Source organism: Elephantulus edwardii, unplaced genomic scaffold (genome assembly GCF_000299155.1).
Source record: "Elephantulus edwardii isolate Elephantulus edwardi_28Jun2011 unplaced genomic scaffold, EleEdw1.0 scaffold00238, whole genome shotgun sequence".
NCBI classification, from domain to species: Eukaryota; Metazoa; Chordata; class Mammalia; order Macroscelidea; family Macroscelididae; genus Elephantulus; species Elephantulus edwardii.
The window spans coordinates 2819233-2835436 of record NW_006399988.1 but is presented as its reverse complement, the minus strand read 5'-3'; the positions used below and the strand labels follow the sequence as shown (position 1 = coordinate 2835436).

Below are 16204 nucleotides of genomic sequence, written 5' to 3'. Positions count from 1 at the left end.
CTCTGTAAACTTTAATTAAAATTAATTAAAAGAAAAGCAAAAAAAAATTGTAACCAAACACACCACCCCACACCCACCACCCCACCTGTTGGACAGTGGTACTCAGTAACACAGGGGCCATGTGAGCTAGAGCTGGTTTTTACTGGTAGGTCTTGGGAGCATTTGGAATGAATATCATGAAGGTGTGCTCTGTTTTCTTTCTTTGTAAAAATATCTGCTGAAAAGTTGTGCTCTCCTTGCAATGCAAAGGCATATGAGCCTCAGTCTACGAACAGTATGTCAGACCAAACTTTAAGGTTGTGGCATTTGCTGGAGCAGGGTAAGGTATCAGGGAATATATCAGGGGCTGTACTCTCAGTCACTGCAGAGCTTATAGGCTCTTGGAAAGAAAAGTGATGTGGAACAGAAAGTATCAATGAAGGATTTACGCCAAAGTTTAAGATAGAAGAGAGGCCACAGGGCAGGATGTGGCTGACTGCCTAGTGAGTGGTCAACTCATTGGTAATAGGATCATACTTCTGAGAGGGACAGACTTTATGCATGCTTCCTGTAGCACACATGCCAAATCCCCACATGAAAAGTTGGCAGCAGATGGGTCATGGTTGCACAATATAATTAATGTTATTAATCCCCCCAAATTGCACATTTAAAAGAATGATGAATTTGCAAGTGTTAGGTATATACTTTTAAGCACAGAACCCACTGCTATTGAGTTCTTTCTAAGCCAGGGCTGTCCTGTAGCAGCACTGCTATAAGATTTCAGGGCTGTAAATCACACTGTGACCTTCTCCTTTGGAAGAGATGGTGAGGTCAAACCACTGATGTTTTAGTTAGTAGCCTAGTTCTTTAACCACTGTGCCATGAGGGCTTCTTTATTTTTAACTTACACACAGAGAAGATGCCTTTCAACATTCATTTCACATGCATGCAACCAATCCAAATTCTTACCCACTCCCAGGGAGTTGGTTCTCACCACCGGTGACCTTCCACCGGATCTCTGAGGCCTATGGGAGGATATTGACTGCGTAGCCAGAATGCTCCTTGGAGGCAAGGATGACAAAACTTCATCTCACATTCTCTGTTGCTAGGAGATGCTATTCATTGGTGAGGAATACCATGCTTGGAAAGGTGGAGGGTCAGTGAAAGAGAAGAAGACCCTCAATGGGATGTATTGACACAGGGACTGTGGCAGTGGGTTCAAGTATATCAGAGAAGATGAGGATAGCACAGGATAGGACAGAATTCAAGTGTGGTGTTCATAGGATCACTGCGAGTTACACTAGACTGCCTTGGAGAGATTAGAACCACCAGTATTTTAGTTAGCACTGCCAGACCTCCAGGGCTCCTTGAAGATTGCTTACTTCAGGCATTTGCAGTTCTGTGTGGCATCTTTTTTTTTCCTGACCCTAGACGCTGAAGATGCCAAGCACAAGGCAGCTCTCCACAGTGGAGATGGTAGAGGACCCCCAACTTCCTCCTCCTCCCACTGCAAGTACCCTAGTCCCACCCTTTTCTCCAGGTTCCCTTGTGTGACTGCACTCTGACCACCCTGTGATGACACACCTCATATCCACCTCCACCAATTCCCCCTTCTCCCATTCCCTCCCTGTTTCCTGGCTCTCCTTCTGCATACACCACTTGTGCCTGAATCCAAAAGAAGATTTGCTTCTAGAAACACTTAAAAGAAAACTTTACATTGTCCTGGTATCCTCTTTAAACTACTATTTTCCCTACATTTTGGTTGCATCTTTTAGGAGAGGTGAAGAATTAGTCTATCATTCATGTTCCATCACAGCTTGTTCTTTCTTTTTGTTTTAAAGCCTGAAAACATAATGCTTTTGGATAGAAATGTTCCCAAACCTCGGATTAAGATCATTGACTTTGGATTGGCCCATAAAATTGACTTTGGAAATGAATTCAAAAACATATTTGGGACACCAGAGTTTGTTGGTAAGCCTCCTGATTTCTCACAAACATTTTGCTGTTTCCTCTCTGTAGGAACATGTCCCTGGTTCATGTTTCTGGTTTTTACATGAAGATAGAATTTGATGTTCACTTCCCTTTTCAACTAAGTCTCTGTTCATTTCCTCATAGCTCCTGAGATTGTCAACTATGAACCCCTTGGCCTTGAAGCAGACATGTGGTAAGGACCATGTCCTGGTGCTGTTGCTGTTCTGACTTAGTTGGTTGTTCTTCTGACGTGCTTCTTTGTCTTTGTGTCTAGGAGCATCGGAGTAATAACCTATATTCTGTAAGTACCAAATCCCACCACTCCTTCTTAGCCTTTCACTTTGAGATGTGTCAAATTGGTGTTTTCTACTTATGCGTGGGTTTTTTTCTTTGTAAACATTTTTACTTTATACCCCTAGAAAATAGGTTATACTAAATACACCTTTTCTTCTAATTCCAAATAATTCCTCAGAAATCATAACATAACTTTTAAAGAAAGCTTGCCTGTCAGTCATTAAGGAGAAAGTAGGAAAAAGGGGGGTTTAACTACTAGATGCCTTTCAAATAAACTTTTTTCTGTGAATCTTGCATTAAGCTAGAGCTTATATTCATGACAGTTAAATGTCCTTGTTGTTGTTATGTACCATCATGTCAGAACAGACTCGTAGCTGACCCTCTAGTGGATTTTCAGAGGCTGTAACTTGTGCAGGAAGAGATCGTCCATCCTTCTGCAGGGCAGATGGTAGATTCAGACTGTGCACCTTTGGGATTGCAGTATAGCTTCTTGCCACTTAGGCCATCCAGTGCTTCCTAAAAATGTAATTAAATTCTGAAGTACCTCCCTAAGAGCCAGAATAGAATCTTAGCACACTCTCTTCCTCCTTACATACCACAGAAGCAAAGTGGCCACAGAGAGAAGTAATCAATGTTTATCCCTCACTTTATTTTTAACAGTTTAAGTGGTGCCTCCCCCTTTCTTGGAGACACAAAACAAGAAACATTAGCAAATGTATCTGCTGTCAACTATGAATTTGAGGACGAATACTTCAGTGGTACCAGTGCCCTAGCCAAAGATTTCATCAGAAGACTTCTGGTCAAAGATCCAAAGTGAGTGTCATTTCCTTCATGGGCTGTGGGGTGGGGTTGGCCTAGTGTTAGAGCTCATGCATATGGGCCGGGCTCCTGTCCCTGCTGGTTGGCTCACTGGAGGACCTGCCTCACAGAGCCCAGTGGCCTTGCTCCCTTTCCACTCAGTCTCTGTGGGCATTGTGGAGAGACCCAGGTCCTTTGTCACTTTCTCCTGTGGTTTAGGCTCCAGACTGTGTTTTCTAAAGGGTCTTTCTACTTGGCTTGGTCAGCATGGAACAGCCATAGTGTTTGCTGCAGTTGTTATAGCATTGTTTCTTTTTCCTTCCTCCTCTGCTCCCAAAGGAAGAGAATGACAGTTAAGGACAGTTTGCAACACCCCTGGATCAAGGTAAATTGTCTTTTGTTTTGCTCTTAAAGTGGTTACCTTGAGTATAACATCCAGAAGTCAGACCAATGGCCATGGAGTCTGCTCTCCTCAAGCCAACATGTATGTGAGAGTAAGACTGTGCTCTGGAAGGCTGTCAGACTGGAGATTCTGAAGCAGAATCTGAGCTGCTAGGAAATGAACGTGAGTCTTTAACCTTTTGTTTAGCAGCTGAGCATGTTAACCATTTCTAACATTTCTAACACCCAGCGACTCCTAAGTCTGACAAGGCTTCCTGGGACTTATCAGTTCATAAGTTAGTCTGGATATTGTGTTGAGTATTATAAGTTACGCTGGGTATTTTAATAGATACTGTAAATTATTCTGGGTATTATATCGGGTATTACAAGTTACTTTGGCTCTTAGCAATAGCCTTCGTCTGGAGTGTTATGTTTGCTGTTATGCTATATCCTTGGAAACTGGCCAGCAAGGACTCTCCCAGTGACAGCTGAGGTGAAGAGGAGTAAGAGGCATGGATTTATAAACTGAGAGTCTCAAGAGTGAGTCCAGGCAATATTTCATCTTTGATTTGGGAAGAGTTGACCCAAACAGTACTTTTATGCTTTTTAATTTCCAGCATTTAAATATAACAAAACACCTGACTTTTCAGCTTCCTTTAGAAGCTTTGAAAATCATCTGGTAGCAAACCTTTCACTGACTGTGGCCTAGAATCTCAGCATGGCTGCACAGGCTCAGGGCTGGCAGCCATTGTAGTCAATCCCAGGAACATGCTTCTGTCACCAGCCTGGCTCTGCTGATATTTCGGTTAAAAAGATGAAGTGGCTTTTACAAAATACAAGAGTCTAAGGTTAAGGAAACACAACAGTTAGAGAAGAAAATAACAAAACCAAAAGTGGGCATTCCAGAAGCAGGTTCATGCAGCTGGGGCTCTGCCTGTGAGTCCCCGGTGTTAGTCTGAGCCATTTGAGATGGAGGTGGTAGGGGTAGACCCCGGGCCCCAAATGGCCACAGGAAAGGATGCAGTATTAGCATTCTGGTTATTGGTCATTGGAGGCTCGGGGTGGAGTGCTCTTCCGTGCAGAGAGCCAGGCTCAATTCCAGTCAGGACACCTCAGCACAGCATCACTTATCTGGTCATGGCAGCCACAGGTTGCTAAGATGCAGGACAGGTTTCAGTAGAGCTTCCTGACTAAGATGACCAACCCTGGTGATTCTCCTCAAAAAACCAGCCAGTAAGAGCTCAATATGGATGGCGCAACACCTGACCAGCTCAGTGACAGCCCACAGCAGTACTAAGGGCTGACCTCTGACTGTCTCTCCTCATGAGGCCTGAGTGGACTGTGCCACTCGCAAACTCTTGGTGTTAAAAGCTTTCGTCAGCTGAGCTCCACAGTCAGCTGTTCATTTATCCACATGTCCAGTCTTTAGCTTTCAGACCCTCAAATACAGTGTGCACCTGTGCAAGGTCCGGACCTTGCTTGCTATCCCAGTTTGGTATGTCATTTGAGTGCTGAGTAGTGAGAGGTATTCAGGCATCATTATTTAACATATTTGAGATTTGTAAATTTGATTTGAGAGTTGTAAATTATTTCCCTTGGATTTTCATTTTAGCCTAAAGATACCCAGCAAGTACTCAGTAGAAAAGCATCTGCAGTAAACATGGAAAAGTTCAAGAAGTTCACAGCACGGAAAAAATGGAAAGTAAGATTATTTTAATTATAGAGAAGTTAACAAATTTTCTTTTGTGGAACTCTATTCAAGTTTTCTTCTGATACTGGTGATGTGGGAAAAGTTCATATCTAGGTACCATTTTTGTTTTTTAATTTACTCTGTACTCTTTCGCACAGCTACAATATTTTTAGATCTAAGCAATGACAGTATTTCTGTCCTACAAATGATTTTCAAATATGATTTTTACATTTGTTCTAAATCAAAACTATTCTAAGGGAAATTTTCAGTTTGCCATAATAAAATTATAGTGGAGTCTTTTCCTAAGCACAGCAGACTAGATTTTAAATGTATTTGCTGCTTGTGGTTAGCAGCCTGACACTCCATTTACATCAGAGCTGGGGGAAATGGCTCACTACAGCTGGCCCCTGCGAGAGGTTTGACTGAGGCAGGCCACCAACATAGCAGAGTGCTGCTTCCCCCGCCCTCCATACATCTGGAGCCTGCGTGTACATGCTGACCTTCATAAACCTGGGGCTGCATGTGCACTCTGGCCTTCAGTGCAGCTTGGGGCTGCGTGTGTTCCTGGGGGCTGCATGTGCACCTGGGGACTGCATGTACACTCCAGCCCTCAGTGCACCTGGGGGCTGTGTGTGCATCTGTGGGCTTTGGGTGCACTGGGGGCTGTGTGTGCACTTGGGGGCTGTATGTGCATGTCAGCTCTCCTAGAGGCCATCATACCTGGCCACAGGGCAGAGTCCTTCTGTAACAAGGATCATGGCAGATCAAAGGAGAGAAGGTTTTTCCCTAGTGCCAGGCTAGAAATGTAGCTTATTTTCATATCAAGTTTGGAGACATCATAAGAGGAATGAGAAGACCAGTAGTTTACTTAAGACTTAATTCTTAGTCTCAGAGAAACCCTTGTAATAAAATTTAAAATGCACAGTGCACACACACACACGCACAAACAGACATATTTACATGTTACCTTTGAGTTACCTTGAGTATAAATGCAGAGGCATTCGTCTTACAGACTAAAGGTCTCCTAGCTTTTGAGGGTCTGTAAGATTTTATGGCTGAATTAGCAACCATTAGTCATGTACCTGCTAGACTGTCATAGGCCCAAAGTACACAGGCCAGGTCCCTGCCTGCTGTCAGGAAGGTAAAGAGGAAGGGTTCTCCATCATAAGATCACATGTCCAGAAAGCAGAGGATAAAGTCGTCAAAGAGAGGGGATATAGGCCTCCAGTTCTGTAGTTTTATAATGAAATGAAGGAGACACTGCCCCGTTTGATTTCTACCACTTTTAGACCTAGCCACTTACGCAAACACAAGCCACTCACCCGTGGGACCACTTACCCTGAGGAATGTGAGCTGTGAGCAATGCCTGTACCGTCCCAAAGACTCTACCATCAGCTCCCATTTGAGGATTGTTACATAAGCTCTGTTCTCTTCTACTCCTGCCCTGTTTTCTTCCATTGTTTTGTTTTGTTTTTAAAGCAATCAGTCCGCTTGATATCACTGTGCCAAAGACTTTCCAGGTCATTTTTGTCCAGAAGTAACATGAGTGTGGCCAGAAGCGATGATACTCTGGTAAGCAAACCTGTTGAGCTGGTGGGATTTCTTGGCTGTGTGTGGATATGTTTTTAGTTTATTCTACTTGTTCAGCAATCCAGAAAACATAAAGTCATGGAAATATCACAGCTGCTCTCATTTCTCTGGGGATAGTGGGTGGACAGAGGGCTGAGTGATTTGATGGACACTATTGCATTTTCTCCACTATGTTTCAGTTTCCATTCAGTCTACTCTCACCTGTACTACCAAACACACTCACTTTGGTAAAAGAGAGTAAAAGAGAATAGCCAGTAGAACAAAAGAGAGTTTATTGTAATTTGCACAAACTAAATTTTATTGTCACATTGGTTCCAGTTTATAACTACCCTCTATCAGTTTCCCGGGCTGTAATTTGCATTGGGAAGAAACTGTCCATCTTTCTCCCAAGGAGCCACTGGTGGATTCAAACCACTGTTGAGTTAACAGAATAACTTGCTCCTGACTGTGCCATCTTCATATTGCCACTGACGTGGGAGAATCATGGGCCACAGTAGTAGAGAAGTGATGGAGTCACCTTTCCATCTATAGTCACGCCTGGAGGAGAGTGATGCTGCATGCTAGCGTGGCTCTGCTAGACCAGAAGCCTAAGTCCACTTGCCTTGCTGCTATCATGAGCTCAAAGCTCATGAGAACAAATCTATGTCTTTTTCCTCCTCTAATCCAAATTAAAACCTAATTGCAGATTAACCCTTCAGATATGACTAAACACATCGTGATTAAATCAGACTGCCCTTGCCATCAAACAAACAGGGCTTTGCATAATCTGGAGGCCAGGAGACTCTGGAAGAGGAAGTTCCCATAGTGCTACTCGCTCTGTAACTGGATCTTCAGTGCTTCCTCAGTGGCATACAGGGATGCAGAGCTCAGGGCAGCAGAAACCAGTTTTTCTTTTTTTTCTTTATCCTGAAGTTAACTGTTTTACTGAGGAAGTAAATCTTCAGTGAGCTCTAATCTTCAGAATGAAAAGAGATTTTAAAACATGTATGAGAATGATTCAATAAAACACAATGTGAGTGGAAAATAATGTGAAACACAATGTATACAAATGTTGTAAACAAACTAATAGAAAGAAAAGAACACCAAAAAAGAGATGTTTTAAAAATCCAAAATACAAAAGCTAACCCACACCAAGCTGATTGTCATTCCCTAGACTGTGTCTGTGACACCCCAGTGCTCTGGAGCGTTATCAGAGTTTGAGCGTTAGGAAGAAATCACCAAGTGGGGAAGAAGCAAAGAGGGAGAGGAGGAAAGCTCAGCTGAGGAGCTGCTTGCGAGTGCTCTGGGAACCAGGAGAAAGATGAACTAATCTGGCAGTAAAATTGTGAATCACTTTAAGATTATCAGTTGCATTCATCCTGTATAGTTGGTTAGGAGAGACAGGTGACGCAAAGAAAGATGTATTTATGAGACACAGGCAGAGTCAAGTAGAAAATTCAGGCATGGACAGGGTCTCCAGACCTTTCATGGTCACCTCCCAGCCATGCTCATCTCAAGATGCATGAGAGAGTGGTTGCTTCATGTGCATGCCCCTACAAGTGTGTTTTTATCATCTATTTGGATTGTGGTATCTACTTGGATTGTGGTAGAAAAAAACAAGGATATTCTGAATCTGTAACCCATTAAAATCATATTAAAACCCTCATGAAGTTGGTTTGAGTTCAGAACTGTAGAGAAGGAAAGAAGTTTAAATAAATGCTTTCTCACTTCTGCCCATGAAAACATTCTCTCTCTGTGCATACACTCTTCCAGATTTGAAATTTAGCAGTCACAAGTATAAATAATGTACCTATTAAAGTATGTTGTTGTTGTTGATTGCCTTCAAGTCGAGCACGACTCATAGTGACAAAAGGTTTGAAGTCCACCTACAACTATCGACATTTATCAAAGTTCATAGAGTTTCCTGAGGCAAGTTGTTTAGGAAGTGGATGCTTCTCTTACTTCCAAATATTAAGGTATAAGGTATATTAATGTACCTATTAAGATATAAAGCATATTAATAAAACTAGTAGTTTTAACTCTCCACTAACAAATCCAGAAAATGTATTTGGGATTTTGTTTTTTAGGTTTATTATTTGGTTTAATGGTTTTTTAGGAATGTCTTTTTATAAGAAAACTCTGATGATACAGAATTCAACTAACTTCATTTTGAACATTATTTTCTCTTTATACTTAGAAATGTATTCATTTGCCTTACCTTATTTTTACTTCTCTCCTCATTTTTTGTCCAAGTTTTTAAATAAAAACCAACTTTGATAGAATTTTGCCATATTGTTCGACATTTAGAAAAGTGACCACAAAGTGAAGATTGAAAGATGGCAATTTAAAGATAATGTATTCAAAGATAATAAATAGTTCCCTCTCCTTTGTGGTTTTTCTTTTTTTCCCCCTTACCCAGGAAGAAGGTCCCGCACATCTCTAGTTCCACTGGGAATTTTCCACAGTGGTGTCTTAGGTGATATTTTGATAGATATTCTTCATTCAGATGAACACAAAGGGTAGATAAACCTGAAAGCAGTTTGCTTTCTGCGTTATAGCTCAAGTGGCATTGTGGCCTTAGTAAATAGGAGATGGAATTGACTACTAACATGAAGATGCACAAAGTAACTCCCTGTTTCCCTTCATTACCATTTGATGTTAATTAGTGGCTTACTGAGCTCTAAATCTCCCTTTAACAAATAAGCACTGATTTCTCTGATGTAAATAAGGAGTTCAGAGCCAACAAGCTAACCATTCCTTTCCCTTGCCACTGTCTCCCTCAAGGATGAAGAAGACTCCTTTGTGATGAAAGCCATCATTCATGCCATCAACGATGACAATGTCCCAGGCCTGCAGCACCTTCTGGGCTCTCTGTCCAACTATGATGTCAATCAACCCAACAAGGTCAGATACATCAGTATCTGGTGGGTGGGCAATGGTGAATGGGCACCTAGAGATCGAGGGTGGACAGATGTCATCTGCTGTTTCATTGTCTCTTCCAGTTAGAAACACCATACTGCCAACAAGTCATTTCTGTTTAGAGAGAACTTAGAAATTAGGTCACTTTTGCAACAGAAGAGGGAGAGAACTGTTTAAAAGGGTTATATGATTAGGTATTATTGTCATGACAGGAGTCGAGAATGAAGGCTGCACAATGCAGTAGACTTAAGGGGAGGGATTGCATAACAATAGAAGAGTTTTTCTTTTACTCATCAAGGAGAAAAGTGAATTGGGGGAGACAGGGTGAGCAGGGAGAAAAGTGCAACAGTGAATGACTGGAAACCCTAAGTCTCTGTAAACTTTCATTGTTGTTGTTATGTGCCGTCGAGTCATCTGCGACTCATAGTGACCCTATGTACAACAGCCCTAAAATCTGCTCTGTCCTGTGCCAATCCCATTGTCTCCCACATACTCACCCTGATTGCCCCAGTCACCGTATCAGTCCACCTCCCAGAGGGCCTTCCCTTCCTGTGCCTGCCCTCCACCCTCCAAAGCATAATGTCCTTCTCCAAGGACTGATCTCTCCTTACAACATGACCAAAGTGTGTCAGACGAAGCCTCAGAATTTTTGCCTCCAACGAACAGCTGGTTTAACCCTCTCCGGGATGAATATTTGTTCTCTTAGCAGTCCATGGCACCCTCAACACTCTTTTCCAACACCAAAGCTCAAAAGCATCAATTCTTCTATCCTCCCTGGTCGTTGTCCAGCTCTCTGACACATAACAAGTGATTGCAAAGACCATGGCCTATACCAGACGCACCTTAGTCTCCAGAGACACACCTTTGTTCTTCAGTACTTTAGAGAGGTCCCTAACAGCAGACTTTCCCATCGCAAAATACATCTTTTAATTTTCTGGCTGCTGGTGCCAAGAGTGTTGATTGTGGAGCCAAGTAGACTAAAGCTGTGAACAATCTCAATCTCTTCACCATCCATCCTGATGCTGCCAATTGGTCCAGTGGTGAGAATCATTGTTTTCTTGACATTGAGCCCCAGTTGAAGTCTGCAGTTCTTGACCCTCAGCAGCAAGCACTTCAGGGCCTCCTCAGTTTCAGCAAGCAGGGTTGTGTCATCTGCATAACGCACATTGTTGATAGATCTTCCACCAATCCTGATGCCACATTTCTCCTCATAGAGCCCAGCTTACCGGATGATCTGTTCTGCATATAGGTTGGAAAGGTATGGAGACAGGACACATCCCTGGCGTAGACCCTTCCCAATTTTGAACCGTGCAGTGTTTCCCTGCTCTGTTCTGACAACTGCCTCTTGGTCCAAGTATAAGTTTCGCATTAGCACGATCAAGTGTTCTGGGATTCCCATTGTTCTCAGAGCCAGCTACAGTTGTTATGGTCCACACAGTGAAATCCCAGAAACTTTCATTAGAATTAATAATAATAATAATAATAATAACAACAATAATAATAATAATAAAAAAGAATACCATCCATGAAGAACATAAAAGACGGAAGAAAAGGAAAAACCAAAAGGGATGTCAGAAGAGACTCTACAAATTGCACTAGTGTGTCAAGAAAAAACAAGGGAAAACATGTTCCCTTAAAGGCTGCAGCCTTGGGAACCATATAAGGCACTTCTACTCTGTCCTGTAGGGTACAAGTTAGAATCTACTTGGTGACAATGAGTTTTGCTTCTGATACTTGTGGGTTTAATAAATAAAATATTTTTAAAATAAAAAAAAGAAATGAGGTCCTTTGCTTTCAGGGTCTTTCTTCATTCAAGGCCTTTCCACAGACATGTGTTGCCCCTGTCTTTATTCCCAAGTGCTATTGGAATAGAAAATACCACAGCTTTAATGAGCATGCATTTATTTTCTCAGCATTCAGGAGGTCTCTAAGTCCAAATTAAGGATGTGACTCTAGTTGTGTTAGGTGCCATCAAGTCTACAATGCCTTGTAGTGACACAATGCACAACATATCTGAACCTTGCCCTTTTGTGCACCATCCTCATCATCTCTGTCATGCTTAAGCCCATTGAGCCATGTCAGTCTCTCTCATTGAGAATCTGCCACTCTTTCAGCAACCTTCCACATCTCCCAGCATGTCTGTCTCCAAGGTCTGCTTCCTCCTAAAATTATACCCAAGTGAGACAAAGTTTTGCCCTCCTTGCCACTAAAGAGTACTCAGGTTGCACTTTTTTCAAGATAGATTTGTTTGCTCTTTTTGCAGCACATGACATAGTATTCTTCACCAACACTACAATTCAAAGATGGCCATTCTTCTGTCATCCATATTCATGTTCAACTTTCACATGTATACAGAGCAGTTGCAAAGACCGTGGCTTGCATCAAGTGCACCTTGGTTTTTAAATTGATGTCTTTGCTCTTTTGAACTTTGGAGAAGTAGATTTCCCTTATGCAGTGTCTTGACTGCTTCTACCAGTGATGTTGATTTGGGATCCAGGTAAAATGTGATCTTCATTTTTGACAACTTCAATCTTTTCTCCAGCTATCATGATGTTGCCTCTTGGTCCAGTTGTAAAGATTTTTGTTTTCTTGATGATGAGCTGTAATCTATATTGAAAACTGTAGGCTCTGATCCTTTGCAGCAAGCATTTCATTTTCTCCTCACTTTGAGCAAGCAAGATTGTGTCATCTGTATAGCCAAGTTTGTTGATGAGTCTTCCTCTAATCCTGGTGCTACATTCTTCTTTATTTGGTCCAGCCTCTTGAATTAATTGATCAGCATTAAATTGAATAGGTATGGAGAAAGGATACAACCTTGATGCACACCCTTTTCTGTTCAGACTACTTGGTCTAGCTGTAGGTTTTTCATGAGCATTGGTGAGTATTTTGGGATTTCCATTTTTCTCAGTGTTACCCATAATTTGCTATGATTGACATAGTTAAATATTCTTGCACAAGTAAACATCTTCTAGGTACTCTCTGTTTTCTACCAAGATTCATTTGACATCAGTAATGAAATCCCTTGGTCCATTGCCATGTGTGAAACTAGCTTGAATTTTTGTCAGGTCTCAGTCAATGTTAGTTATTATTGAATGTTGATAGCTGTTTCTTCTCATTTTGAATCTTGTCACATCAGCCAGTGAAGGCCATTCATTCATTGAAAGCATTAGTCCATCCATGTCATTACATTAGACTATTTAAGGAGGCAGCTCTACCCTAGTCATGTGCCTTCCAACTGAAGGGTCTCATTTTCTGGCTCCATATATCCATCAAAACTCTTCTGTTTTCCATGAGGTTTTTAAAGGCCTGTTGTTTTAGAAGTGGATTGCCAGTCCTGCTTTTTAGTCTGTCTTAGTCCTGAAGCCCCGCTATTGCCTGCCTACCAAGGGTGCCCCTGCTGTCATTCCACATCAGTGATAGAGCTTTTAGTATCCCTTTCAGCACCTTGTCCTTCCCACTTTTAGTACCTGTTGTCAGTCCTTGCCACACCTGTGTTTGTAGGTGTATCTTCTCTGTGTGTCTGCCTTTCTACAGTCTTTCCCTTGTGTCTATTCAGTTCTTATGACTCAGAAGTTATTAGTTTTAGGATCCACCCTACCTTTGTCTGTGCTAATTAACATAACAAAGGGAACTCTATCACCAAACAAGAAATTTACACAAACAGAAATTAAAGTCTCAGCACATATTTTAAAGGTCACAGTTCTATCTGTAACACATCTCTACCCCCCTGCAATTTTTTAAATTGTGATTTTAATTAAAGTTGGCAGAAAAGTTGGATTTTCATTTATTCATGGTTGCACCATTTTCCTACCTTCCCTCCAGTTCACTTTTTAAAAAGAAAAAAATATTCATTGTTGCATAATTTCCTCTCTTCTCGCCACCCCTTCCCAAGTCCACTTTGCTAAGCATCTCTTATTCTCAACTGTTGTAATACAAATAATGCCTAATCAGATATTCCTTTTAAACAGTTATTTCATTCATCTATTCATTATTTATCCCCTCTTTTCTTTGTTACTCTCAAATTCCCACATCAGTCCTGCTTTATAACAGTGGTATTATATAGTATTTGTCCTTTTGTGACTGAGATATTTCACTCAGTATAATGTCCTCCAGGGTTACCCATGTTGTGTAATATCTCATGAGTTCTTTGTTTTTTAGTGTTGCATAGTATTCCATTGTGTGAATATATCATAGTTTCTCTATCTATTTACTTGTTGATGGGCACTTGGGTTGCTTTCATCTCTTTGCTATTGTGAATAATGCAGCAGTAAACATGGGTCTGCATACATCTGTTTGTGTGGAAGCTCTGTTTTCTGTAGGGTATATTCCTAGTAGTGACATTGCTGGGTCAAATGATATTTCTATTTATGACTTTCTGAGAAAGTGCCATACTGCCTTCCATAGTTGTTGCACCATTTTACTTTCCCACCAGCAGTGAATAAGAGTTCCAATCTCTCCATAACCTCGCCAGCATTTGTTGTTTGCTGCTCTGTTTAACTTTGCTATTGTTACTGTGGTGATACAGTATCTCATAGTTGTTTTGATTTGCATCTCTCTGATAACTAGCGATTTTGAACCTTTCTTCATGTGGCTATTTGCCATCTGAATGTCCTCTTTCATATCTATTAATATCTTGTGCCGTCTTGTGATTAGTTTGTTAACATTTTTCTTGTTGAGGTTCTGGAATGTTCTATAAATTTTAGATCTAAATCCCTTGTCAGATATGTTACTGCCAGATATTTTTCCCAGTCTGTGGGTTTCCTTCTTACCCCATTCTTTTGATCCCCAAATCCAAGAAACTGGAAATGTTCATCTCATAAATGAAAATGCCATCTTTAATGATGAGTCTGAGAGAGTCAGCACCATTATGTCCTGATTATTCTGTTTCTGTGATGCAACAACCACTGCATAACTTTGAGAATAGCAAAGGTGTACCAGGAACCAGGATTTCCTTTCTCCCCAAACCTGCAAAAGTGTATCCTTTTTTTTTTTCAGCATGGGACACCGCCATTACTTATTGCTGCTGGCTGTGGGAATATTCAGATGCTTCAGTTGCTCATTAAAAGAGGCTCAAGGATCAATGTCCAGGATAAGGTTATAATTCTATTTTATTGTTAACAAAGTTTAAATATCTCCATATGTCTTAATTATTGAGTAACATAAAACAAACACTTGTATCTGTTTTCTATAAAAGGAGATGAAATGCTTTAATAGTATGGGCAATTTAATGCATGTTAGTAAGAAAAAGTAAACTTATCTTTCTGTTGGCTTTGATGCGCAAAAAGGTTTTGCATATTAATCAGATTTTATTTCTTAATAATCACATTTACTCAACAATGTTAATATCAAATTTAGAAAAGTTATTATTAGTCTAATTAATCTCATCAGAAATTTATTTCCTTCCATGCTTATTAGCGAAATAGAGGGGGGGAAAAATAACACAGGTCACAATAGACCTATAGACAGACACAATTGATTAACAGTTGATAATCATTGCAGTGGTTCCATTTCAATTGGTAAGTCATTAGCTTATATAGATTTTCAACAGACCTTTATAATACAGAAAATTCTAAGCAAAGTTTAAAGTGAGTTTTGTTTTTGTTTCAAGGTAACTTGTACTTTGAAATAATTTTAGATTTATTTTAAAACATTGTAAAGAAGGGAAGTGAATTCTTCCTGTGCCTTCCATTAACTCCCCTAACGTTAACATCTTACATAACCATGGTACTTTTGTTAAAACTGGAAAATGAAACAAAGTCTTTATTCCTCTTGGAAGTTCTTTCCTGGGGTTTGCCTTCATCAGGAGAGGAGCAGGCAGGTGGAGAGATGCTTGCACTCAGTGTGTGAATGTAACTCAGTGTTGATTTTCTGCAGGGAGGATCCAATGCCATCTACTGGGCCTCTCGGCATGGTCATGTAGAAACCTTGAAATTTCTCCATGAAAACAAATGCCCTTTGGATGTTAAAGACAAGGTAAGACTCTTTTCTTGGTAGATGCAACAGGAAATAGTAAAAGAATATGTTAGAAGTTGGAATGCCATACAAATGCGGACCCGAGAAAGTGTTTAGGACCACAGTCATCTTGCAGAGAGTTTAAATGGCATGTTTCTTTTTGCTGAGAACTTGGTCTTATCTGCTTTTAGCTGAAATCTCTAGATAATTTCCATATTATGTAAGCAGTAAATTCTTTTTTCACTCAACATGAAAAGGCAGTTCTAGTAGAAAGACAGCAAGGAGTCCTGGACTCCATTCACTGTTGACTCACTGTGCACTCTTAAACAAATATTTTTCACCATAAGGATTAAAGCTTTTATGGAAAGGAATATATAATACTCATTTATCAAGATATTTTACTTTCATGTCATATGTACCCATGTGTCCTTCACTCATTGTTCATCTTATTTATTCTGTTGTATATCACATCTCCATTTCAAGTACTTATTATTTTGTCAGCTCAGCCAGGTTTATGACATAAAGGTATACAGATTATACACCACATAAGAGTATCATAAAGTGCAACCATTACATCAGAGAGATAAATTTATTATGGCAGATGGCAGCTTTATAGCAAATAGCAATAAAGAATCTTGTTTGTTTTTGAAA

The 16204-nt window shown here is 40.6% G+C and overlaps 1 protein-coding gene across 2 annotated transcripts in view; it reads left to right on the top strand.

Moving 5' to 3' along the window:
* The window catches only part of DAPK1 (death-associated protein kinase 1), a 265295-nt gene that overhangs the window by 165906 nt on the left and 83185 nt on the right, over nucleotides 1-16204 (top strand). For both annotated transcript variants that reach the window (XM_006898874.1, XM_006898873.1), the window contains exons 4-13: nucleotides 1821-1950; nucleotides 2095-2143; nucleotides 2225-2251; nucleotides 2905-3057; nucleotides 3382-3427; nucleotides 5036-5125; nucleotides 6593-6685; nucleotides 9467-9586; nucleotides 14597-14695; nucleotides 15476-15574. In XM_006898874.1, coding sequence (XP_006898936.1) covers nucleotides 1821-1950; nucleotides 2095-2143; nucleotides 2225-2251; nucleotides 2905-3057; nucleotides 3382-3427; nucleotides 5036-5125; nucleotides 6593-6685; nucleotides 9467-9586; nucleotides 14597-14695; nucleotides 15476-15574 — 906 coding nt within the window. The remainder of the gene's footprint in view (nucleotides 1-1820; nucleotides 1951-2094; nucleotides 2144-2224; nucleotides 2252-2904; nucleotides 3058-3381; nucleotides 3428-5035; nucleotides 5126-6592; nucleotides 6686-9466; nucleotides 9587-14596; nucleotides 14696-15475; nucleotides 15575-16204) is intronic.